The sequence below is a fragment of the Sander lucioperca genome, chromosome 8 (assembly GCF_008315115.2).
Source record: "Sander lucioperca isolate FBNREF2018 chromosome 8, SLUC_FBN_1.2, whole genome shotgun sequence".
Classification (NCBI taxonomy): domain Eukaryota; kingdom Metazoa; phylum Chordata; class Actinopteri; order Perciformes; family Percidae; genus Sander; species Sander lucioperca.
The window spans coordinates 7171490-7197431 of NC_050180.1; the positions used below are offsets into that span (position 1 = coordinate 7171490).

Here is a 25942-nt window from a genome sequence, read left to right on the forward strand (position 1 = left end):
CGTCTGAGGAGCCGTCGGCCTTCATTTGGGCCGACCCAACATGTTCAGTCGGAAGAGGGCAGTCGGGACTCGCCCAGAAATGGGGAGCGGATGAGCTCAAAATCTGACGAAAATCTTTGTTGATCTGAAATGAAGACAGATTCAGAAACTGCATGGCCTATTTCTCGCTTAAAATGTTTTAGTACTACTATTACTATACTATTTTCGTACAATATGAGATCGTATTCTGAACAAAACTCCATGACAGTCTGGCTGTGAATTTCCGGAGAAAAAAGAACCACGTGATGCGTTCGTCCAATCAGCTGCCGGTTATCATTTTCTGGGAAATAATCAGACTGTTAATGGAAACAATACAGAGCAGCGCCGCCTGCTGCTATGGAGACGTATTACGTTTCGTGCACGCGCAGAGCGTACGCTCAAGTCGGCGTCGCCTCAGTGTGTTCTGAGGCATTTTTTGGACCTCGGGGACCCGACTGATCAGTCCGACTGGCTTTTCTGCCGACGGTCGGCCCGTCTGGTTGGTGTGTCAGGGCCCTAAGGCTCAGTCCTTACCGCAGTGGCGCGAGTCCGAACCACAGTCCTTTCCTGTCTTTGGCTGTCCTATCAAACACCCCTCCCCCCACGTTTGTGGAATGTGATGCTACAAATGGGCCTCTACCCCCGACTTGGACTAGCGCCTTAACATTTATATGTTAAATGAAACAATGAGGTCAATAAGTTACACCTCATAGATAGAACTGATGCTGTTGATACAAACTAAGGGGGCTATAGGCATGGCAAGCGTTGAGAGTTTTTACTGTGGTGCTTGTTTGCTGCTGGATTTGCTTTTGACAAAAGTAGCATTGCGCTCCAGTGTTACAGCCCTCCTGCCAGACGTCTGGTTCAGCTCGCTCATATCCACTCCTGAGTCTAAGCTGGTTTCTCGACTCTCTACAGGCCTTTGCCTCCTCTGCTGCTCTGACACTGCGTAACGGATCTCAGCTGCAGGTTTGCCCTCTAGTGACACGAACCAGGCCCGAGGAGGCTGAGTCGAGGGGGTTTTAGAAAGCTCTGCCAAGGCATGCACGGAGTGTCTGCCGTCCCGGATTTTATTTAACGTTCCCGGCACCGACGCTGACTCTGGGAGGCTGAAGTGACCCCTGGATGTGTTGGTTGACGTTGCTGCCTGAGAGCTTTCGAGAACCCCGAGCTGGTCCTCAGTTTCCACTGCCTGGCTCTGGGCAGCAGAGGGACCTTTTTGCAGAGTCTGGGTGAAGCTGTCTTTACCCAGCGGCTCAGAGGCAGCCCCCGCACGGGGAAGAGTGGCCGACTTGCTCCACTCGGGCTGCTCCTCCAAATGGAAGAATGCTGGAGCGTGAAAAATAGCAACAGGCTGGTTATAAAGGAACAGATTCTCTGTCAGAGAGGCCGGAACTCTGATCTGATCTGTAGTTTCATGCAAACCCAGCAGATCATTCATGTCAGTGTTAAGCTCCAGTTGGTTACACTCCATGGTAATAGCCACAGCATTGGGGTTGGCTATTACATTGCCGTTGTGCAGATTCTCCCCCCTTTCTGCGAACGTTTGGTTCGGTCCATCCTGGGGATGAGAGGAGTCCCCTGAACATCCTTCGTCGTCACATGTGGAGGTGGTTTGGTCTTTTCTCAGCGCCGGTAGGATCTTCTTTGTTTTCGTTTGACTGAGTGGACATCTGCAGACAAGACAGGGCATTTGCCTCAATCAGCGCCAGGCTAATGAAACTGACAGTTACTTCTTCTGTCTAAGAGATCACCCTGCATACACTACATGGTTACACCGTCGAAATACAGACATTATAAACATTCAATTGGATGAATAATGGGTTTTACTGATATAAAAGTGCTTTAAAGGTCCCATGGCATGAACATTTCACTTTATGAGATTTTTTAACATTAATGTGAGTTCCCCCAGCCTGCCTATGGGCTAGAAATGGCGATAGATGTAAACCAAGCCCTGGGTATCCTGCTCTGCCTTTGAAAAAATGAAAGTTCAGATGGGCCGATGTCAGTACCCGATCCGTACCGCCTGTAAGATCCGTTGTGCGCATGCGCATAATTCAGCGCATGCGCAGAAACTCAGCGTGTTTTACGACACTGCCTGATCAGTTCTACGCTTGCGCACAGCTCTATGGTTACCGGAAGAAAACATTAGACAGTGACAGTAGATCGTTATGATGGCAGAGATGAAGTTTACAAGGTGTTTGCTGGAGTTTCCTAAAGTATGTAAGGGTCGTCTGGCCATCCAGTACAACACCATGTAGCAAATTAAATAAAGGCTTCAAATTTTACGTTTCGTCATTTCTTTACAACTTTGAAGGTAATTTGCTAACGCTAGCTAGCCTGAGCTAGAAGCCTTGCTTTGGTGTTTTAAGTCATGACTCCGTCCTGCTTCAGGTTAATCATGCTTGAAATAAAAGTTTAATCATGTGCATATACCTCTCACTTAATGTGTTTGTACTTTTATGAAAGTTTCGGATAAAAACAGGGCTACAAATGAGATCTCTGTGAGAGACCAGCAAACTCCTAGCAAACTATTATGTAGCTCAATGCTGGACATTTCACCCCAAATTTCGGTCACTTTACTGTATTTGTATTTGTTTAGCTAGAATTTGGTTTATAAGCTTTTATTGGTGATTTTTTTACGGTACAACGTCCTGCTACATACGTACATATATAGCTAGCTATATATGCTCGGCTATGTCGCATTAGCATGCAGCTACATAATAGTTAGCTATGAGTATGCTAATGTTAGATTGCAGTGGAACGAAGCAGCACTTTCTAACGTCAAAAATCGCAGATAAAGGGTTCTGAACCAAACACTACACAATCGGACATGTTTCAGCAGGAATGTGACCCGGAATTGGGGAGAATTTAACAACATTGCCAGCTAAGATGACATGTTTACTGCCGTTAGCATGTAGCTACTATAGTGGCACACAGCAGTGGGGGCTGGAAGAGCTGTCATCCCATCTTCGAAAGGACACTTTTTGAGTGTATGTCTATTGTATAATAAAGATTTAATACAAAAGTTGTGATGTTTGGTCGTAAAGTGTTTCAACGCATGTGTGGTACAAATCGTACAGGGACATTGTTAGTTTTCTACTACGTAATCATGCGCATGCGCAGAACGGATCTTACAGGCAGTACGGATCGGGTACTGACAGCCGATCTGGAATCTCCTCCTTATGAGGTCATAAGGAGGAAGGTTACCTCCCCTTTCTCTGTTTTGCCCTCCAAGAGAATTTGGCCCACCCATGAGAGAGAGAGAGACATCATGGCTTTCAAATGAGCAAAGTGGCAGTTGGTCAAGGCCACACCCCCACCCTCCACCTTGCCCCCCCCCTCTCTCCTCCTCAATAGCATTTAAAGCTACAGACACAGAAATGGCACATCCTAAGTAAAGCTAATTGTGGGACTGGCTCTAGTGGCTGTAATTCTGCACCAAGGCTGAATTTGGGGAAAGAGACTTCAGATACAGTATTAGGGGACCTCTAAGGCCTATATAAAAGAGACTTCAGATACAGTATTAGGGGACCTCTAAGGCCTATATAAAAGAGACTTCAGATACAGTATTAGGGGACCACTAAGGTCTATATAAAAGAGACTTCAGATACAGTATTAGGGGACCACTAAGGTCTATATAAAAGAGACTTCAGATACAGTATTAGGGGACCACTAAGGTCTATATGAAAGAGACTTCAGATACAGTATTAGGGGACCACTAAGGCCTATATAAAAGAGACTTCAGATACAGTATTAGGGGACCACTAAGGTCTATAGAAAAGAGACTTCAGATACAGTATTAGGGGACCACTAAGGTCTATAAAAGAGACTTCAGATACAGTATTAGGGGACCACTAAGGTCTATAGAAAAGAGACTTCAGATACAGTATTAGGGGACCACTAAGGTCTATATAAAAGAGACTTCAGATACAGTATTAGGGGACCACTAAGGCCTATATAAAAGAGACTTCAGATACAGTATTAGGGGACCACTAAGGTCTATAGAAAAGAGACTTCAGATACAGTATTAGGGGACCACTAAGGTCTATATAAAAGAGACTTCAGATACAGTATTAGGGGACCACTAAGGTCTATAGAAAAGCATCCAAAGAGCACCATGTCATGGGACCTTTAGAAAATGATAGAATGCTCATGTTCTGTGGGCTTGTTAAGTGTCTCTGCAAATGTTGCAGCTTACTTAAAAGGAAGTTTGGATTGACCACTAAAATACAACAAAACAAAACCTCTCAAATCACTCCTGAAATCACTGAATACTTTTTTGTCAAAGCTTCAGAGGTATGAGGAAGTGATAGTGAGACAGAAGTTGTGGAATTGGCTGTTATGGAGAAACTCTGCTGCATTCAGAGGTATGAGGAAGTGATAGTGAGACAGAAGTTGTGGAATTGGCTGTTATGGAGAAACTCTGCTGCATATGCAGATCAACAGCAGAGAACAGAATTATGCTGCCAAAGCCTCCCTGAAAGGTTCCAAGGCATGTGTTTTTGTCTCATTCATTTTTTTGGAGGGGTGATAGTATACATAGGAGCTAAAACCTTCAGTTACAGGCCATAAAGCATATTAATAACCTAAACATTAAAGATATAGTTTGAAATGGCCTTTATTTGTGAGCTGGTGAGACACTTTTAAATTTGGGTGGGTGCAACAAAATCGGATCGTAAATATTATTCTGAGTTATTATATTAACATCAACACAACTTGAAGTATATGGACTGGTATGATATGAAAGGCCTCTGTTACCTGCAATAAAACAAGAACCCAGCCAGGAGACAGATGGCGATAACAAGCATTCCTCCAAGGACAGCCACCAGGAGAGATGAATGCTGTAAGATGAAGTCAATGGGGATGGCAAATCCAAAGAAACCTAAAGCAAATAGATGTCTGGATGAAATATAAAACACACATGCAATAAAAAAAAAAAAAAAAAAAGAAAATGAACAAGGTGCAAACATTTGCCATGTCTAAAATATAAATCTGCTTATTTTTCACTGACCTTAGCCAGATCCAGGCCAATTTCAATTCATATATATATATATATATTTTAAATTATTTTTCTTTATAGGCTCAGTTTTATCCCCATCAGGTTCCGAGGTTAGAGAAATGTAATTGCCACAGTCAGAACACTCCCAGTACAAAGTAGGTTTACAAAACTCAAAAGCAATGCTTGCTGTTCATTCATTTCCCTCTAATGCATTTTTACTTATTACCATAACATTACCCTGTTACTGCTGAACATGCCCAGGATGATAGTCTCAGAAAATAAAATATAATGCACTATTCTTTTAACATGCTGCTCGGTTTCTAACTATGTGTTCTATTTAGTATAGGTTTTAGGTTATTATTTATTAAAAAGAGGGTCTATTTTAGCTATGACATTGTGTATTGTATACGCTGCCGGACCTGGGTAAGGAATGCCGTTCCTTCATGTCTTAACATGTTTAAATGACAATGAACTAGGGCTGGGCGATATGGAGAAAATCAAATATCCTTGACCAAATACTTGGATGTCGATACTGAGGCAATATTGTAGGGTTGACTATTAGTGCTTTCACAAAATATAATGGTTTGGGTTTTAGATAAATAATCATCAATATTTTGGATATGACTAAGTGGGTAATGCAAATAATAGAACAGCTGGAACAGTTTGGTAAGTTCAGAAGATTACATCACTTTACTGTAATGCAGCCTGTTAAACCAGGAAAAGACAACACTTAAGCCATATTACGATATGTGTCAGCGTTTTTATGCTCCAGTGTTAGGGTTCCCTTCTGACAGAGATGTTATTCTATGTTTTCTGCTGAGGGACTACAGATGGAAATGACATACCTAACTCTGACTCTGCTAAGGGGCTGTCCATTGTCCCTGTCAAATAAATAACTAAATAAAAATATTACGATATCCAAAATCTAAGATGATATCTACTGTAGTCTTATATCACTTTTTTTTTTTTACGAGGGCCTGGCTGGGGCCAGTCACAGACTGATGGCAGCATTCGTGTAGAGCCAGATAGTTTCTATGATAACAGAATCATGGACGGAATTGGGAAATTGAGAATTTAAAAAAGCAATAAGACAGATTCCAAAGGGCCCTACATTAAGTCAGAGCGAAAAGTGTTAAGATATTTCTATTATTGTAGACATGATTATAGAATATTAGCAGTTAAGAGTTATTATTTGTCCACGTTGCAAAAGAAGCTGTGTGCAGTCAATTGAGGAAGTAGTTCAATGGAATGTCACTGACGCATAGAAGGTTAAGCTTGCGACAGGTCACCCCCCTTTGAGGTTAAGATAAAAGTTTGAGGGAGAGAAGAGGGGGTGATGCCATATAGGATGTTAAAGTTAAAGTGTACCATGATGATTGTGTGTTTATGTGTGAGAGGTTTTATGGCAGGAAATAGTCAAGTAGGGATGTGTGTTTAGGCGCTTGGTCAAAAATGTCACGACGACGAGGAGAGAGGGGTTTCTGTTAACCCCCGTTCAGAGAATGAACAGACTTCTGCCATCCTGGGGGGCATGAAGCATCCCCCACATGCTGAGGACACAGAGGAAAGACTACACCCAGAGAGAATTAAAAAGGAGTGGAACTTTGTTGTGGAACTCAGTTGTGTAGCCCGCATGTATTGGCCTGCATGCGTTTGTAAATACTTAAAATACTGCTCAGTAAAATAACTTGACTTTATTCTATTGTCTCAGTGGTTCTTTAAGGTTTCTGGTCTTTTGGGTCATCAACGAATACGCTGGGGATTAGAATTTAGAGTGATTATTGGAGTCAGATTTTCTGCCTTCCACCCTTACAATGGAGAGCCCAATAGTTTCTGTGATAACGGAATCGTGGACCGAATCGGGAAATTGAGAATTTAAAAAAGCTATAAGACAGATTCCATAGGGCCCTACATTAAGTCAGAGCGAAAAGCTAACTGGAGATTAAAAAATATGACAACGCCTACGTTTCCAACTGTTTTAAAAATGTCTTAAACTACATTATAGAATTATTCCCAGTGGCTTAGGCCTGGTAGAGGGCAATTTACCGGTATTGTCCAGCAGTGCGTTCCGGAGGCGCCGCGAGCAATGGCAGCCATTCAAGTCAATGCTTGATATTCCACCAGCCGCGCCACGGCGCGTCCCAGAAGCGTGCACGAAGCGTCTCTCCGCTCCGCTAAAGATACGCGCCAGGTCTATTTTCACGTGAGCAGCAGGCCGTTCACACAGCCAGCCAGGCAGGAAGTGAAACAGCGAGAGCATCCAGTCAATTTGCCAAACCCCCCCAATATCGTATATGTCTCATTTACAACAACACGGACTACGAGAGATTCATCTTGGAGGTGGAACAAAATAATCCTACCAAACAGATCCTTTTCATAAGGACAACGCCAGAAAAGAGATTGCATGGAGTTTAATTACAGGAGTGCTTGGAGTGGAAGGTAGATACTAGCTTAATAAACATGTGATTGTTCTGTACAGTACTTGTAGAGACAATAAAATATTCGGCAGCAATACGCTCCACTTCTGATACGCTCCCGGTGTGGTACGGCGCGTGGCGGAGGACGGAACAAAACCAGAACGCAGCCGGAACGCAGCACAGACGCACCCAGTGGGAAATGGCTGTTAGGTCCGGTGGGCCACCAGGCTTGCAATGCACTGGGGGAAACCCTGATCACGATGTCGATATAATAACGATATATTGCCCAGCCCTACTATAAACTAAACTGAGTCTGAATATAGATCACTGTATTCTAGTTAAACATCTTTAGGGGGAGCGCTTGCCTCTGGTGGATGACAAAGGAGCTGCTATCCAGTAACCAAGGTGAGGAGCTGTGAACGTCCACGCGAGTTTTCCTCCTGCTGACACCACCGTCCCCAGTCCTTTCCTCATCCATCCACCTGGGTGAGACAAACACAACAACACTGTTGTATCAAACTTCCCACAACTACCACAATCCAGTCAGATCTTTAAATAAATTTAAAAAAAGAAGTGAATTGGCCTAATCCACCTCACCACTTTTTGTATCTTCTGAAAGTTTTATTGACCCAAAATGACCCGACACTTTCTTTGAGAATCATCCAGGTCTGACGCATGAGGCCCCGTCTGTATTCTCTCTGTATTATATCTGCCGCTTGCACATGATCTATGACTCTAAAATGACCGGAATGGCAGTGAGTTGGGGTTAGTTCTAAATTCAATTCAATTAAATGGGAAAGATTACAGGGCAGTCAAAAATAAAACATCGTTTGGAAGAATCTTTCCAGATCACCTTTTCTGTAAACACCAATGCCATGCAGATCTTTGGTGTTACAGAAAAGGTTTCATGCGCTTAAAATTCTAAAACTACTACCTGCTGTTATGATAACGGTTAATTTCATTCATAGGAACTGAGCCCCCTTTATAGATGTATGTATTTATGTAGAGGCCATGCAATCATCCCTGACTGTCTCTCCTGACTCTTAAAAAGATCTAAACAGATTTTAGTGTATGTGTGACTGTGACTTGTACTCACCAGTGGTCCGGTTAAAGAACCATGCCGGAACAACATTGGAAGTGTGAAGTCCACAGCTGTCAGGGATGCTGAGGCTGATCTGTATGGGCCCACTCACATGTAACTCTGTGTCTCCGGAGAAAAGCTGCACACTTACAGCCGCCACCGGACTCAACTCCACACTGAGGTATCCTTCAAAAACATAAAAAAAAAAAAACAGAGGAGGTAATGCTTCAGAGAATGTGTGGACTAGACTAATTCAATTCATGTAATTGTCCTGAATGAAATGTTCAGAAATAAACACAATGCAGCCTATGTGCTGCTTTTTTTTAGGCCTTTTTCTTGATAGGACAGCTTAGACATGAAAGGAGAGAAAGGGGGGGAATGACATGGAGCAAAGGGCCGCAGGTCAGAATCAAACCTCCAGCCACTGCAGCGAGGAGTGAGCCTCTGTACATGGGGCGCACGCTCAATCAGGTGAGCTACCCAGGTAGGTGCCCCCCTATTAGCCCGTTTATCTGTATCAGCCTACCAGTCTTTATGTCTTCCACCGTCTTTTTTGACAGAATTCAAATCTTACACATAGTAGGTTTTCACTTTTTTCTGAACTTTGCTTTTTACTTTTGTGTTTGTCTTACAGTTCAGATGGCCTGTGGAATTACTATCAATGGTGATTTTGACTCTTTCTTTCAAGAAAATTGACACAATCACTGTTAGAATAAATACATTATCAAGAATAGACAGGGACCACTGAAGTTATAATAAAGTTTAGTTTACTTGCAAGTAGAATCAGTTTACAGCACTCACAGCACAAGTACAGAAAGTGACTGCCGTGAGCCTCAAACAGTAGCTTATTTATGTGTGAAATACAATCATAACAGAATTTGATGTCGTCAATTGTCCATCTTGTCAGTTTAGATGTTGTCTCCTCTATCTGGTCAGACTCGATGGCGTCCCCTTTATTGGGTTAGGGAGACGCATGTTTTGTCTCCCTAACCAGTCAAGATAGCCAATGACTCCATGTTATCTTGTGGGAACAAGTAGTGTTATGTTTTCTTACTATGCAAATAGTTTAATTTAACAGAGAGAGAGAGAAATAGTAATCACTATAATATTATTCTATGCAAACAGTTTAATAAATAACAAGAGGGAAAGTATGTATCATAATTTCCCTAACAATCACTCACAAATTAAAGCCTCTGAACACCCACACAGGTGTTATTAGTTATTGTGGCTGATTAGACCTCTGCTCAGGTTGAAGGTGGGCTGAGGCTTAGGCCCTGTTTACACAAATACGCTCGTGGGTGAAAACGTAAAAATATTTAATCAGATGTGCCTTTCGTTTAGACGGTGACGGCATTTTTGGGGCTTAAAAACGCAAAAAAGTGAAACCACCCTCCAGAGTGGAAATCTTAAAAACGCTCCACCGCCGCGTTCCTGTCTAAAGGGTAAAAACGCACTGTGTGTGTGTGTGTGTGTGTGTGTTAGTGTGTGTGTGGGTGTGTGTGCGCGTGCGTGCGCCGTGTGTCTCGTGTGTGCCTGTGTGTGTGAGGTGTGTGTGCATTGTTTGGAGCAATAACTCCACCTCCTAAAAGCCGGACCAAGATGGCGGCCGAGTAAGTGCGTTAATGCCGAGCTCCTGCACAAAAGTTTTATTTTGGTGGAAACTTAAAAAATACTATATCCTCACCTTGTCGGACCGATGTCTATACTTGTGGGAAACAACTATATGTCATCCCATGATAGAAAAAGAATGAACAAGAGTAAGAAGAACGTCGTTCCTGAAGTACAGGCAGGTAACGCTCTGATAGCCTCGTGCCACGACTATGCTAGCACAACCTTGGCTAGCACTATGTCGACGGTAGAAGTCTCCATGTCAGAAGATTTCCCCCCTCTTCCTGTGACTCCGTGTGATTCCCCAGCTGCAAAAAAGGCTCTCTATGTAACAAAACACGACTCAACACCCCAGGATAACGTCGTTATCTCTACCCTCTCTCAGCTTATAAAGGAGCAGGCTGACTCCATAAAAATGCTGGTGAGTGAAAACTCCAAGAAAATTGATGGAAATGCACTGAAAATTGAAGGGCTGAAGAAAACTCTAGATTTTGCTTGTAGTGAATTAAAAGAAACAACAGAGAGTGTTGATGGTCGTCTTAAAGAAGAGGAAAAAAAAGTGGCGGCACTTCTAACTCGTGTGTGTGAACTGGAGACATATTCAAGAAGATGGAACCTGAAACTCTACGGAGTGGCCGAAAACTCTGCAGAAAATGTGAAGGGGAAATTTGTAGAGCTTTGTCGGTGTATTCTCCCAGATGAAAACAACAAGCTCCCAGCCGCGATCGACGTCGTTCATCGTATCGGAAAAACAACACCTGCCAGCTCTCGGCCGAGAGCAATCATCATCAGATTCTCCCAGAGATCCTACAGAGATGCGCTATGGAAGGCAGCCAAAAATCAGCCCATCATGCGTGAGAACAAGCTCCGCTTTGTCGAAGATCTCCCTCAACCGGTCAAGGAGGCCAGATTGAAGATACGGCCTTTGGTGAGTAAGGCACGTAGTGAGGGAAAGCCTGCTTACTTTGTTGGAGCACGAGCCTTTGTCAATGGGAAGGAAATCACCTGAAGTACTGGTGACCTTAAATCACCTGAATGATAAGCATAAGACATAACTCATAACTATATATATTTTTTGGCATACAGCCAAAATGAGTATCCAGGTTCTTGGTTTATTTTTACTGCCTTATTACTGAGCCTGCCTGGTCCTAAGTTTTGTTTGGAAAACATTTCTGTTGGATATAATATATCTCTTAAAGAATACACTTATTGTCCAACTTTCTGAAAGACTGTTATTTGAAATATGTTGGTCTCTTTTCCTTTTTGGAACTCAACACTTAAAAATTTAATTTTCCACCAATAACTTAACCCTGTTATTACTCTAAGGTGCAGCTTGATGCCCGGTATGGCTTTATTAGGTTATTTGCTCCGTAGTATCTCATAAGCCTTTTCTATTTGAAATATTTCATTGTCTATTGTTTCTTTAAATGCCAGGGGTTTAAGAAATATTGCTAAATGTAAAGCTTTGTTTTTATTTGTTAAACAACTGAACACAGATTTATCATTTTGTCAGGAATCTCATTCAACTTCAAATGATGTCAATTTTTGGAGAACTCAGTGGGGTAATGAGTTATGGTTTTCTCACTGCTCAGAAAGATCAGCTGGTGTCTTAACGATGAAGCAAAGATATAATGGTGACATTCTACACACAGATACAGATCCAAAAGGGCACTTTATTTGCCAAGTGATTAGTTACAACAATATTGTTTTAATTATTTTTAATGTATATGGGTACAATTCTAATCTAGAAAACATTCAGTTATTTGCTGACATAGAGAATAGACTCACGCATTGGTTAACAAAGTTTCCAAACTCTCATATTTTGCTTGGAGGAGACCTTAATGTTACTTTAAATTCCCAGATTGATAGATGGCCACCTGCGCGTGATAGTGGTAGAAATACATACTTTAAGCTTTTTATGGAAAGATATGATTTAACTGACATATGGAGAATTAAATTCCCAGATGTTTTATCCTTCACTTGGAGTAACAAAAACAAAACTAGGCTTTCCCGTATAGACTTTTGGCTAGTGTCAAATAGTACTAAAGAACAAGATGTGACCGTTAACATTCTTCCCTGTCCCTTAAGCGATCATAAAGCAATTTACATTTCTATAAAATTATTTCCCTCAGATGGTTGCAAAGCCAATTATTGGAAATTAAATAATTCTCTCCTCAAAGTTGAGGAGGTTAAACAGAAAATCCCACAGTTGATAAAACACTTTTTTAACAAAGCTGAGATGGAAAAATCCTTTAGTGTTAAGTGGGAGTTATTTAAATATGAATCAGCCAAATATTTTAGGAAGCTTATCTTGCTAAAATTAGGAAATTAGAGGAACAAAAGGTTATCACAGGTATATCGGTCTTGTCTCAAATATCACCAGATGCTTTAACAGAGGAGGAAAAAATAGAAATGTTTAATTTACAAAAGAACCTGGATGAAATATATAAGAGGAAGGCGGAAGGAGCTTTTTTAAGGTCTCGGAAGCAGTGGTTAGAAGAAGGAGAACAGAATTCTTCATATTTCTTCAAACTGGAAAAGTACCATGCAAAAGTTAATACCATTAATGAGCTAAACATTGACAACTCTATAACTGATGATCAACAGTTAATATCTAATTTTTGCTCCTCATTTTACAAAAAGCTATATACTGCAGAATATTCAGAAAATGATGCTGTTTTATTCCTCAACTCTCTACATAACACCCCTCAACTCAGAAAGGGATCTTTGCGATCTCCCTTTAACCCTGGCAGAGGTCAGTGAGTGTTTAGAACTCTTAAAAGACAACAAGTCCCCGGGGACAGACGGTTTATCCTCAGAATTTTTTTAACTGTTTTCCCAGCAGATGGCGCCCTTCTTATTGCAGGTATTTAATGAAAGCATATCAACCAATAATATTTCCTTGGAGTATGACTCAAGGTCTGATTACTTTAATCCCTAAACCACGCAAGGATTTACTTTATATTGATAACTGGCGTCCTATTTGTCTCTTAAATAATGATTATAAAATATTAGCCTTGATCTTTGCTAGAAGAATAAAAAAAGTATTAAACTCTATAATTGATGAAACACAATCAGGATTTATGCCCAATAGGCATATCTCCAACAACATTAGACTAGTATTAGATTTAGTTGACTATTCATATTTAATTTCAGACGACAGCTTTGTGTTTTTCTTAGACTTTTTCAAGGCTTTTGATACCGTCGAGCATCATTTTCTCTATCATTCACTTAAGAAGTTTGGCTTTGGGGATTTCTTTTGTAATGCGATCAAAACTCTCTACAATAATGCAAATTGCTCCCTTAAACTTAAAAATGGATCCTCGCCCAGATTTGAAATCAAACATGGAATTCGGCAGGGTTGCCCTATATCTCCCTGCCTTTTTCTGCTTGCAGCCCAACTTTTCTGTAAACATATTAAATATAGTCATTTGCAGGGTATTTCCATCGCTGATAAGACAATTATTTTAAGTCAACTGGCAGATGACACAACACTGTTTTTAAAAGACAGCTCCCAGGTTCCTATAGCAATTTCTATAATAGAAGTCTTCAGTAAAGCTTCTGGTCTCCGTTTAAATCTAAAAAAATGTGAATTACTAGCACTTAAAGATTGTGATGTTGCTATGATCGCTAATATTCCTGTGAAAAATAGTATCAATTATTTAGGGCTTGTTATTGATAAAAATGAACTCCAAAGATGCAAGAATAATTTCACTCCCATTGTTGAAAAAACAAGAAAGAAATTCAACCCTTGGCTTTTACGTGACTTATCATTAAAAGGCAGGATTCTACTCTCGAAGGCTGAAGGAATATCAAGATTAACATACGCTGCACTGTCTTTATATATAGATCAACAAATGTGTAAAACTATAGACAAAGTTCTGTATGATTTTGTGTGGAAAAACCGCACTCACTATCTGAGAAAGTCTGTTTTAATGAATGAGTACAGTAAAGGTGGCCTCAGTTTCCTGGACTTTAATACCTTAAATAACACTTTCAAAATTAATTAATTAAATAAGTGTCCAACTTCCTTGTGAAATTTTATTCCTCATTATGTTTTTTCCTCAGTTGGTGGTCTCCAGTTTTTATTGGTTTGTACCTATAATATTGATAAAATTCCTCTTAAACTTTCTTCATTCCATAAACAAATGCTGCTGGCTTGGTCTTTGATTTACAAGCAGAATTTCTCTCCTCATAGATTTTATATTTGGAACAACAGATATATTTTATATAAAAACAAATCCATTTTCTTTCAGCAGTGGGTTGACAACAACATATTGCTTCTAAGTCAATTACTCAACCAGCATGGTCAGCTTTATAATTATGTTGAGTTTATTCATCACTACGGCATCCCTGTCTCTCTGAAGGAGTTCTCTATTGTTTTTGATGCAATACCTTCAGCTGTCATTGCACTCTTTAAAGGTTTTAGTGGAGTTGGTGATCACCCTATACTGTTAAATGTGAACGAAACAACTGTTGGGAATATCTGTTTTTCACTACAAGCTAAAAGTAAGAATAAGGCAACTCGTCAACTCTTTCAGCAAGACGTTAAGAGTACACCTGCTGCTTTATGGTACTGGTCTTCATATGTTGAAGAGATTTGTTGGGAAAAGGTTTGGCTTTTGCCACACAAGTTCTTCTTAACCAACAAAGTTAAAGAGATCTCTTTCAAAATGCTCCACAGATTTTACCCAACTAACCATTATCTGTAGAGAATGTAAAAAGACATTGATATCAGCTGTACTTTTTGTGGAGATCTAAATGAAACACTGGTACATTTATTTTGGTCTTGCCTTTATACCAAGAGACTTTGGAGCAGATTATCACATTTCATTTCTGTTCACATTTACCCTCAATTCACATTACTTTGGGAAAATGTATTGTTTGGATTCACTCAATATGATAGAAAGCTTTATTCAGAGTATTATGTGATAAATTTGATAATTAACCAAATTTTATTTACATAAGTCAAAGTTTTTGAAAAAGAAGCCAAGCTTTTCAGAGCTGGCTGCCAATATTAAACAATACATCTTTTCCATTTCTACCTGTACAAACAAAAAAGCTGTTAGATCATATGACCTTTGTAAGCTTTACAAAATATTTGTATGAAGTTGTTTGCTTTGTTTTGGTTTTATTTTCCTTTAGTAACCCCCTGGCTCGTTTAGAACGTAGACTGTTAAGATGTACAGAAGATGTTCCTTCCTACTGTATGTCCACATTCTTCAATAAAGTTTGATATTGGAAAAAAAAAAAAAAAAAAACTCCACCTCCTCGTCAGTTCAGACAAAATTGTCAGCTTTTGTTGTTCGCTTCGCGATACCAGGGAGAGAAGTAGAAGGAAGGTTCTACGCAGGCGCGCGGACTTGGTGGGGTTGTGTGGCAGTGCTTCACACTACCACCTAGCCGCCTGGTGTGCATACAACATCGAATTTCACACACTTTTGCGTCACCATATACACACAGATTTCCCCCCCAAACGTTCGTCTAAACGCGGAATAAAAAGTGCGCAACGCCACTTTTGCGTTTTCTCTTCAGATCGTTTCCGTCTAAACATAGCCTCAGATGGGAATTTCTCAGATCACAAATCTTTTTCACCAATAAGAATGATAAAGATGCCATTTTCCTGCCCTAACAGGTGCAACAAAGCTAACAGGACAAAAACAAAGCTCAGGAAGACGTCAATCATTCAGTCTAAACACACCCACACAGTCCTGGGAAGAGCTCTAATCAGCCAGATTAACTGAAAACACCTGTGTGGGTGTCTATAATACTATGCCTTCAATGGAATTGTTTTCAGAACAGTGTCACTGCAGCACACACGTCTACCTGATGTACTGCTCATGATGCCCAAAGTGTTGGGAGAGCTGTCCTCTGACGCCAGCTTGGGAATGGTCAGGTAGGCTGAGACAGAGGTGACATTACTGCTGGCTGTCAGATTCAGCAGGCTCTTGGGAAACTGGACAATGGGCTGCGACCAAGCGTCTGCAGATAAAGGAAAACATGATAACAGCTGGAAATATTTTTCCTAGGTCCCATGGCATGAAAATTTCACTTTATGAGGTTTTTTAACATTAATATGAGTTCCCCCAGCCTGCCTATGGTCCCCCAGTGGCTAGAAATGATGATAGGTGTAAACCGAGCCCTGGGTATCCTGCTCTGCCTTTGAGAAAATGAAAGCTCAGATGGGCTGATCTAGAATCTCCTCCTTATGTTGTCATAAGGAGGAAGGTTAACTCCCCTTTCTATGCTTTGCCCGCCCAGAGAATTTGGCCCACCCATGAGAAAGAGAGAGACATCATGGCTTGCAAACAAGCGAAGCATGGCAGTTGGTCAAGGCCACACCCCCACCCTCCACCTTGCCCCCCCTCTCTCCTCCTCAATAGCATTTAAAGCTACAGACACAGAAATGGCACATCCTAAGGAAAGCTCATTGTGGGACTGGCTCTAGTGGCTGTAATTCTGCACCAAGGCTGAATTTCAGGAAAGAGACTTCAGATACAGTATTAGGGGACCACTAAGGTCTATATAAAAGAGACTTCAGATACAGTATTAGGGGACCACTAAGGTCTATATAAAAGAGACTTCAGATACAGTATTAGGGGACCACTAAGGTCTATATAAAAGAGACTTCAGATACAGTATTAGGGGACCACTAAGGTCTATATAAAAGAGACTTCAGATACAGTATTAGGGGACCACTAAGGCCTATATAAAAGAGACTTCAGATACAGTATTAGGGGACCACTAAGGCCCATATAAAAGAGACTTCAGATACAGTATTAGGGGACCACTAAGGCCTATATAAAAGAGACTTCAGATACAGTATTAGGGGACCACTAAGGCCTATATAAAAGAGACTTCAGATACAGTATTAGGGAACCACTAAGGCCTATATAAAAGAGACTTCAGATACAGTATTAGGGGACCACTAAGGCCTATATAAAAGCATCCAAAAAGCAGCATGTCATGGGACCTTTAAGGCAGCTATATTTTTCCTTAACTTGCACTGAAAATCAGAGAGAGAGAGAGAGAGAGAGAGAGAGAGAGAGAGAGAGAGAGAGAGAGAGCAGGAGCAAGAAAGAAACAGAAAACAATGAAAAAGTGCCACTTTAACAATATATACAGTACCAGATGTTTTGCCGGTGATCAGAACAGAATCATCAAAGAGCCAGATGTTCCCCTGATTCAGACCAAGTAGTGACATGGTCACGGACGAAAATACTACAGCAATGAAAAAAATAAGGAAGGGGAAAGATGCAAAATTAGTATTGAGTAGTTCATTTAAAAATTCACAGTTTGTCCACTAGATGTCAGTGGGACATTGTGTTATATCTAAACTTACACAGAGCCAAGAAATGGGTGAATTCACTTTTCTAAGCTTTCACTACAAAAACAATAGCTCCAGATTCAGTTCTTTGCCGTCATTGGAAATGCATGGCCCTGTAGATGGCAGATGAGCAACAGAGAAAGAAGACACTCCAGGTGTGGGTTATAAAGTGATCCCGTTTACTGTTGCTTAGGGGCTGCCGCTGTGCCTAATTGGGTTTCAAATGCAGTGAGGTGAAACAAAACGTGGCCTTGCAATGACAGGCAGAAAGTTTAGAAAATCACTGAAGTATATGAGGCTCAGTATGTTCTGTGATTGCGTTTTTACATGACACAGTTTTAGGTGCCTGATAAAAATAAAAAAAACCCTGCTATCTAGGGATGTAACGATACACTCAACTCACGATTTGATATGATTCATGATTTTCTCACGGATTTTTTAACAGAGCTGCAGAGAAATGAGCTAAAAATGTTCCTTTATTTTTATAAACTGCAAAACAACAGATGTATCCTCTTACCAAAAAAGTGCAACTGAAATTGTATTTCATCTTAAATAACAAAAATGTAATACAAAATGAATTTTTTTTTATAATAATATAACAAAATAATTAAATACAAATCTCTTCAAATAAATAAACTAAGAACACATAGTGACGTCTGAAGTCAAACATCAAAAGTAGATTAGGCCCTAGGCCATTTCAAATCGCGATGCGTCGTTACATCCCTACTACTATCTGTCCTTGGGTGCAAATTGTGAACGTGCAGATCCATTGACAGATTTGTGTGTCAAACAAACAAACACAAAGCCAATACAAATTGTAGTTATATACAGTACAATGATTTTTCCAGCGAGTGTAATTGATTGAGTTCACCCTCAACATGCAGAGCTATCCTCAACTGACAAAAAGAGAAAGAAACTACAGTATCATAATGACGTCTAGACAACTTTCACGCGTACTAAACTCAAAGAAAAGTCTTAAAAGTACTCACTGACTTTCTATGACTGTTAGAGCCAACTATGATTAAAAAAAAATGACACTGCATAAAGCTCATTATCTGGGGTGATTCAGCTAAACAATTTCCACATTAAGCACAAACACACATTCATCTTACTTGGCATTCTGTTGGTTTTATAAGGCAGCAGTGTACAAATGTAGCCATCCTTGCTGGCCACAATTGTTATTGGCACCCCAGTTTGGTAAGGTACATGAAGTAAAACACCGCCATCCTCCCCAGTAAGAGCTGTTTTAGTCCTGGTGTAGTTGATGTAGACCTCCACCACCGCTTGGCTCAGGTACTGACGACTCAGCACATTGTTGACCTGGACCTTTAGGTTATAAACCGAATCTGGGGATTGGGGGGGGGGTGGGATAAGGATTGGGTTAAGACAAAGATGGGTGGGCTTAGAGTTGAGTATGAGCATTCATACAAGTTCAGGTTCACACATAAACTACAAGGGATGGTCAAAAATAAGATTACCTTATAATTTAATGCAATCCACTTAAACGCTGCAAATTACAGTCTCAGAAATTGCACCTGTGACACACACTCAGCAAAATGTATCATTATAAGCTCCATGAAGGTAGTATTGTTGCACTTTAGATGGCATTTTGATTTTTTGTAAGGTGTTCCTGTTATTTTGTCCACCTCTTTGTATGCAGTACGACCATATGCTTTAACAAAATGGAGTTGGCTGCATTTCCAATTAACCTAGAAGGCACCTTATTGACAACCAAACGGGGAAAGTAATTTGCCGAATCCCTGGAGGATATCAATGAATTAATCCCAGCAGATTCTACAGAGGTGGATATAAATAAAACTGGTAAAACTGCCCAATTAGTTCAACAAAGTGTGACTCTGAGACAACATGATGCTACATCAGCATGCAGATAGCTAAGTACAGTACATATTTCCAATAATTCTCAGGACAGAGCTCTAAACATTAAACATTTTCAGGTAGCTACTAAAGAATCCCATTTAGGGCCTAATGATAATGTGTCACATTATCCATAAACCCAATTAGCCACTTTCACACTGTGCACCGACACCCAATAGTGAGTCAACAAGACTTTATTTCTCAGGGGTATAGTGTTGCCTAACAATAAAGGAATGCTCATTTATCACTAGTTGCCCATATGAATATATGAGGACCATGCATAAACAAATATCCCACCAAGGACCAATGCATGAGACACACACGCACGCACGCACACACACACACACACACACACACACACACACACAATGCATTAAAGCTACGCTGAATACTTTTAAATTTAAAGTGACAAACCCACAGATAATTAGAACCAGCTCTGCAGTTCCCCTCAGCTCCTCCAAGCATTTTGGCCTCTTTAGCTAATTGTTTTAGTTTTACTATTTGGATTTATATTTGTCTGGTTGACACAACTCCAAATGAATGCTAACGATGAACTGTTAACAGGCAACTTCATTTATATCTAACTTGTGTTTACAATTTACACTACAAGTTTATCATTCCGAACACCTGCAGCCATTAGGGTAAGAATGTGTGAACATCTCGCTGTGGACAACTGTGAAGGTGCATAGCGTTAGGTTAAAACACAAGACTTTATAGAATACAGTATGGAAATAGTACTCATGGCATCACTAACCCCCTAAAATGATGAGGTCACGATGGGGTCAAAGACTCCTCACATTTCTAATCTTAGACAGGAGAAAAAACGTGCAGTTAACATAGTCCTCATTTATATCGACTGAGTTTAGAATACCAACACCAAGAAAGCAAAAAGTGACGGACATCCGGCCGAAATGAGAGACATCCGGTGGAACCTTCAGCGGCACCGGAACAATCCCGTAAATGAAATGTCGTCGACATAGACTACAGGGGATTGACTCCATTTTGGAGCCAGCCTCAAGCTTCATGATTAATGATTGCATGGGCCAGTTAGAAAAAGTGCCTTGAAGCCACTGAACAATGCTTCAAAGAAACTCCACAGCACCAAGAATACAGTGTAGCGCTGCAGAACTCTGCTAGCACTGGCTAGCACCAAGGTATCTTCCTTCACCTAATGCCCTGCTATAAATATTCTCTACTGAAGTGTACTGTTCCTATAGTCTGGCTATCACCAGACCAAGCTCAATCTTTTAAGATTGAACATTAGTCTGGGGAGTCTGCTCTGTATTATCTCTGCACAAGAGGTGTGATCAACGGGCACAGTTCAAATGACTCTGTACGCAATTGGATAGTCCTTCAACCAATCAGACCAACGATCCGGGTGACGTAGCAGCGATAGCGGCATCAATGGGTCGCTGCGCTTCGGTGGCCGCATGGTGGCCGCTATGTTGAATGTAAACAAGAAGCTGCTTGGTTGCTTCTCTATCGTCATCGTGTTGAACCTGCCAATTACGCGCCAGGTGGATAAGCCAGTTTGTGTTGGTACCCGCAAAATTCTAACGGCAGTCTGAGCTGCAGGGCGAAATCAAATCGCCGGCAGATCGGGCTGGGTTTACCCAGTCTACTGTTCCTATGCAGTCTGGGTTGGAAAGTGAGTTTTGGGAGCCATAAATCTCAGCAGCCGGCTCATCATCAACCCGCCACAGCTACAGTATATCATAGTTACTTTGTGCTAAGAGGCCATAAAATAAAAGGGCCACATTGCACTTTTTATTAGTAACTAAATGCTGCAATATCGTTATAGTAGCAACCTCACTGGTCATAATGTCACAAGCATCTTTCTCTAATGGTGACAATTCCAAGCTCATGGAAGCAGTGGTTGAATTTGTTACTGGTCTGATTGCTTATAATCCTGCTAAAAGATCTGCCAGAGCTTTACTGAAAACTTGTGTAGCCATACCTTATGCTACCAGCTTTTACAATATTTCAGCAAGTGCCAAACCAGATAACCAGATCATCCCATATCATTGCCCCTAACAATTCCCTTTGATCAGAAGAAGGAGCTGCCAAGAGTGGCTGCATTTCCAGCCACAATATGGAACACTACATTTGGCAGTGGGAGTGTCATCTAGGGGAAACATCCACCAGTGCAGATGGACAAGATGATGCTTGTTTTGGGAGAAGCAGCCTCTGCCTAATATGTGTTCTGCCTTAGTGGCCAAACCAAACAGAAGGGGGTCGCTACATCTGAAGTGGAGGTGTTCCGTGCCAGATTACTATAATCTTCCCATTTGGCGAAGCGAAGCCCGCCACAAAGAGGTTTATGAAGTGTATTGAAATGGGCCCTCTGAGGCCGCTGAGGCAGATGATAAATAGATCCCACGCTGTGTGTGATTTGGCTTGAATACTGTTATTATCGGGCACATGATAGCACTGGTGTCCAGCAGAGCAATGTGTTTACTGAAGTACAGTGTTTCCAAACCCTTCCTTCATCAATGTATGAACCTTTTTAAAAGACATTTTTGTTCATAGCTCGAGGAAGATATTTACACTGGTCAAACATTAAATGACAAAGCTACGTGCTCCAGAAATGAAGGCGGTAAATATTAGATTGGCAAGCTATAATTATGGAAAACACTGTGTTTGTCGGGAACGGAATGTGTGTTCATTTGCTTTTGGCTGAGATATCAATTTCAGCCTTAGATTATTATACTTTGAACCGCAGAATATGATCAAAACCAAGACGCACAGTCAGGGAGGAGCACAAATATGTTGACTGGTCAGTTCTGTGAGGCCACCAGGCAGAACAAACAGATGGTCCAACAGGGATTTATCTCAGCTGACCCCCCCCACCATCCTCCCCACAAACATGCCTGTTTGTGTGCTTGTGTTGGAATTAGGCCATAGGCTACATTCCTCTGAAAAAACACAAGTGCCCTCTTTGATATGTGGGCCAAATCGGCCTCAGTCACGAGTCAGCAATATCAAATTGTGACAAAAGATGCTTAGGATGTAGCTAGGTGAAGGGTTGGCACAAAGACTTAATGTCCAAACAACCTCCAGTCTTGTCAAATAATCACAATCCTCCGCTGGGGGTTAATGATTACATCTTTAAGTCTGTTCCTTTGCCCATTATGAAGGGACAACAATGAAGATGTTAATCTCAGCAAGGCAGAATCATGCTGTTCTCATGAACCATTCATACATATAGTTACGAAAAGGAAAGCACTGTAATTCGTTTGTATTCCATGTATTTATTACTGTATGCACCACATTGACTGATGCCGTATCAGACCGCTCTGGACCGCGCATGGGAGGAGGATGGGGTGGATGGGTGGGTCCTTAAAAACAAGTTCTTTCAAGTTTGCGGAAAACTGTTGGAAAACACAAGACTTTCACCCAGGAAACGCATGTTTGTGTCGGGAGTGTTTTAATCAAAACCCCAATATTTTTTTCTAATCTTAACTAGTCATTGTGGTGCCTAAACTAAACTGTCGATGCCGCATGACAGTCACCTTTTTGTTGGCTAAACTCAACTGTCACGGCTCCTGAATGGACCTTCATCTCACGGTGCTCTGTACCCGGCTCAAATTCACCTTTTGTCAGCTAAACTCAACTGGCAATGGCCTCTGAAACGGCCGGCACCTTATTGTGCTCTGACGCTGGCTCCCAATTCCCTTTTTTTTGTTGCTAAATTTAACTGTGAAGGCCACTACATGTCATGTGACCGGTCATCACGGCAGTCGCCTAATTTCATAGGATATAGGGCTGCACAGTATATTGTTTTTTAATCGCCATCGCAATATCAGTTATAACGGAAAAAGAACAGATAAACTACTTTAACATAGATTTTCTTTAGGGCTTTATTACGTGGTATCGGATCAGTGCAAAAACTCCAGTTCTTCCCGATACCGATACAAGCGTTTTAGGCAGTATCGGAGTATCTCTATTTTAAATTAAACAAGTAAGTTGTTGTATTTAGAAGAATACTAAGAGCAGCAGAAAGGCAGAACTGAATACACTTTAATATCTATTTATCGCAAGTAATATCGTTATCGAGATATTCAACGTTATCGCATATTTTCCTTGTATTGTGCAGCCCTAAAATTATTACATGTGGATTGTTGTGCATACGTTTTCGTACGATATCATTCAAACCCGTTGGGAGAATTGACCATTAGGTTCCACAAGGTTTTTGTACATTTGTATTTCTACACTTTCTTCTCTTTTTATTCAGTAGAAGTGGGCAGTCATTCATGAGAGCTGGCTCTGTACAGATGGGAGGCTAAGAGGAGAAGGTTCGTCAGTGACAAATGCCTACAGGAAGGGGGGGGGGGGTTGTGGAGGGTACAAGGGACAACAGCATGGCCGGGTGCATTTCCAAGTGTTTCAGTCGACAACAGACTGGAGCTTCATGTGATGACGGATGGTAATATAGCCTACTCCTACAGCAGCATGAATTAGTCATGAATCAGTTGATGAAAAGGATCACAAATCCCTCTTTCAGCTCCTCTCCACCACTCTGCTGGGAACAAGAACATTGTCATGACAAGTGCATGTATCTGAGAGAGTGGGACTCAGAGTACTTTAGAGGGGGGGGGGCTACTTTGTCTTCAGAATGGCCACAATAGGACGCAAATTGAAGTTGAAAGCTGAGTCAGCTGTTATGTAAACACGTGATTTGGATGGAAAGATAATACAGAGTGGGTATATTATTATGTTATATTTAAGAACTGCAAAGATTAATCGATTAGTTGTCAACTCTTAAAGTAATTGCCAACTATTTTGATAATCAACTAATTGGTTTGAGTGATTTTTTTGGGGGGAGAAAAGTACAAAGTCTCTGATTCCAGCTTGTTAAATGTGAATATTTTCTGGTTTCTTCACTCCCCTGTGACAGTGAACTGAATATCTTTGAGTTGTGGACAAAACAAAACATTTTAGGAAGTGATCGACATTTTTCACCCATTTTCTGACATTTTATAGACCAAACAACTAATCCATTAATGAAAAGAATCGTTAGTTACAGCCCTAGTTTTATATATATATATATATATATATATATATATATACTTGTTTTATTAATTGTGTATGTTAAGGGCCCTCTGAGCTGCTTTTTGAGCATCTACACAAACAAAACACTCTTTTCTTAATGGACTAGTCATGGTGACATCTCTTTTTGTTGCTTTTCTGAACATTTTGGCCATCTCCCTAGTCACTTTAATATGTTAATATTGTTATAATAACATGAATATAAACCGATTGATCAATGCCTTGTTGCTGGTGATGCAGTAGAAAGGGACAGATGGAGAACCCGTTAGTCATGGTGATGGCAGCAAGCTCCCACATCTCTCAGATCAGAAGATTTGTGAGCAAATCCTGATACAGATGGTCTGGGCCGACATAATGACGACATATAAGCACATAATCTGTTAGAAAAGAATATCAAAATACCAACATTATTGCTTATTTTCCAGCTACAATGTAATTTATTTTTACTTAGGCCCTCGTTTTTGTGACCCGTTTTTTATCCTCTGTGTCTGTGAATACCACTCAAAATATGTTCCTCTGACTCTATTATAATTATTCATAATTTCAGCTTTTCTTTAACTGTACTTTAAAATTAGGTAGGCTATAATTTCATAGGAATAAGGTTTATGGGGTCTTTTTGGACCATGAATTCCAAGAAAAGTGTAAAACTTGTGGTAATAAACTGGTAATTGGGGTAGGCCTAATATAGCCTACTGGTGGTAACGTTAGTAAACAGGCAGCATAAACGTCGAAAAAATGTCCAAAAGCGACAAAAATGTCAAAACAAAAACACCTAAAAATGGGTCCAAAAAGTGTTTACCCTTCAATTGTGACCCGGGAGACAAGTGTATGGTGGACTGGAAGACAACACAAGGGGTCACAGATGTAAGCTAAAGCGCAGTTATGCTAGCTAACTCTGACAGGTTTACTAAAGTTGAACCCGCCCTGTGATACAGGGAAGCCCACACCCACCTGCCGGGGGACCGAGCACTTGTTGTCGGTGCTGAGAAGGCTCCTGTTGTTCAATGTGATCCCGCTTTGGATAGTTCCCGTCATTGATATGCACGGACTGTCCGCTCGCACTCAACGCTCCAGTCGCTTTCCCATTCTGGCATAAAGTCAGCGCCGATAACAGACACATAATATGGCGCATGACTTAATAAGAAAGTTGTTGATGAGGGTCACTTATCACTCGTCACAGGTCCAGATTTCATCTAGAACTTGTACACGAACAGAGATGCTTAGTCCAGCGCCATCCTCCTAACCACTCTGCTGCTGTCACACTCTTCAAACTGCGCAGGAAACTCCTCCCCTTTTTCCTGAGAGAGCTGCTATCTATCTATCTATCTATCTATCTATCTATCTATCTATCTATCTATCTATCTATCCATCTATCCATCCATCCGTCCGTCCGTCCGTCCGTCCGTCTGTCTGTCTATGAAATAACTGAGATAACTCAAATGTATAGTATATTATGTTACATTGTGTTTGTGTTGGATTATTATTGCTGATGCATTTAAATATTCCTTTCTTTTGAATGGGCTTTTAATTAGTTTTTGATGTCCATTGTATTCCTTATTCTTTAA

At 40.8% G+C, this 25942-nt stretch overlaps 1 protein-coding gene and 1 long non-coding RNA gene across 5 annotated transcripts in view; one reads left to right on the plus strand and one right to left on the minus strand.

Moving 5' to 3' along the window:
• Nucleotides 1-25942, plus strand: part of LOC116047621 — a 118998-nt gene that overhangs the window by 90092 nt on the left and 2964 nt on the right. Inside the window, exons 3-5 of one of the 3 annotated variants that reach the window (XR_004104431.2) lie at nucleotides 7790-7923; nucleotides 8537-8699; nucleotides 8846-9079. This is a non-coding gene — a long non-coding RNA (uncharacterized LOC116047621). Of the gene's footprint in view, nucleotides 1-7775; nucleotides 7924-8536; nucleotides 8700-8845; nucleotides 9080-25942 lie in introns of those variants that run through there. The other 2 variants (XR_004104430.2, XR_004104433.2) reach the window with 2 other exon arrangements.
• LOC116047617 (protein FAM171B-like) lies at nucleotides 539-25664 on the minus strand. 2 transcript variants are annotated; one of them, XM_031296515.2, is made up of 8 exons: nucleotides 25329-25663; nucleotides 18566-18799; nucleotides 17255-17347; nucleotides 15953-16108; nucleotides 8534-8704; nucleotides 7803-7919; nucleotides 4780-4903; nucleotides 541-1691 (listed from the first exon to the last, which is right to left on the minus strand). In XM_031296515.2, exons 1-8 carry the CDS (start codon nucleotides 25507-25509, stop codon nucleotides 794-796), a joined length of 1974 nt encoding a protein of 657 aa, XP_031152375.1. In that variant the 5' UTR covers nucleotides 25510-25663; the 3' UTR covers nucleotides 541-793. The 2 variants fall into 2 exon arrangements, with proteins under 2 accessions (XP_031152376.1, XP_031152375.1); XM_031296516.2 differs by lacking the exon at nucleotides 18566-18799 and having other exon boundaries at nucleotides 539-1691; nucleotides 25329-25664.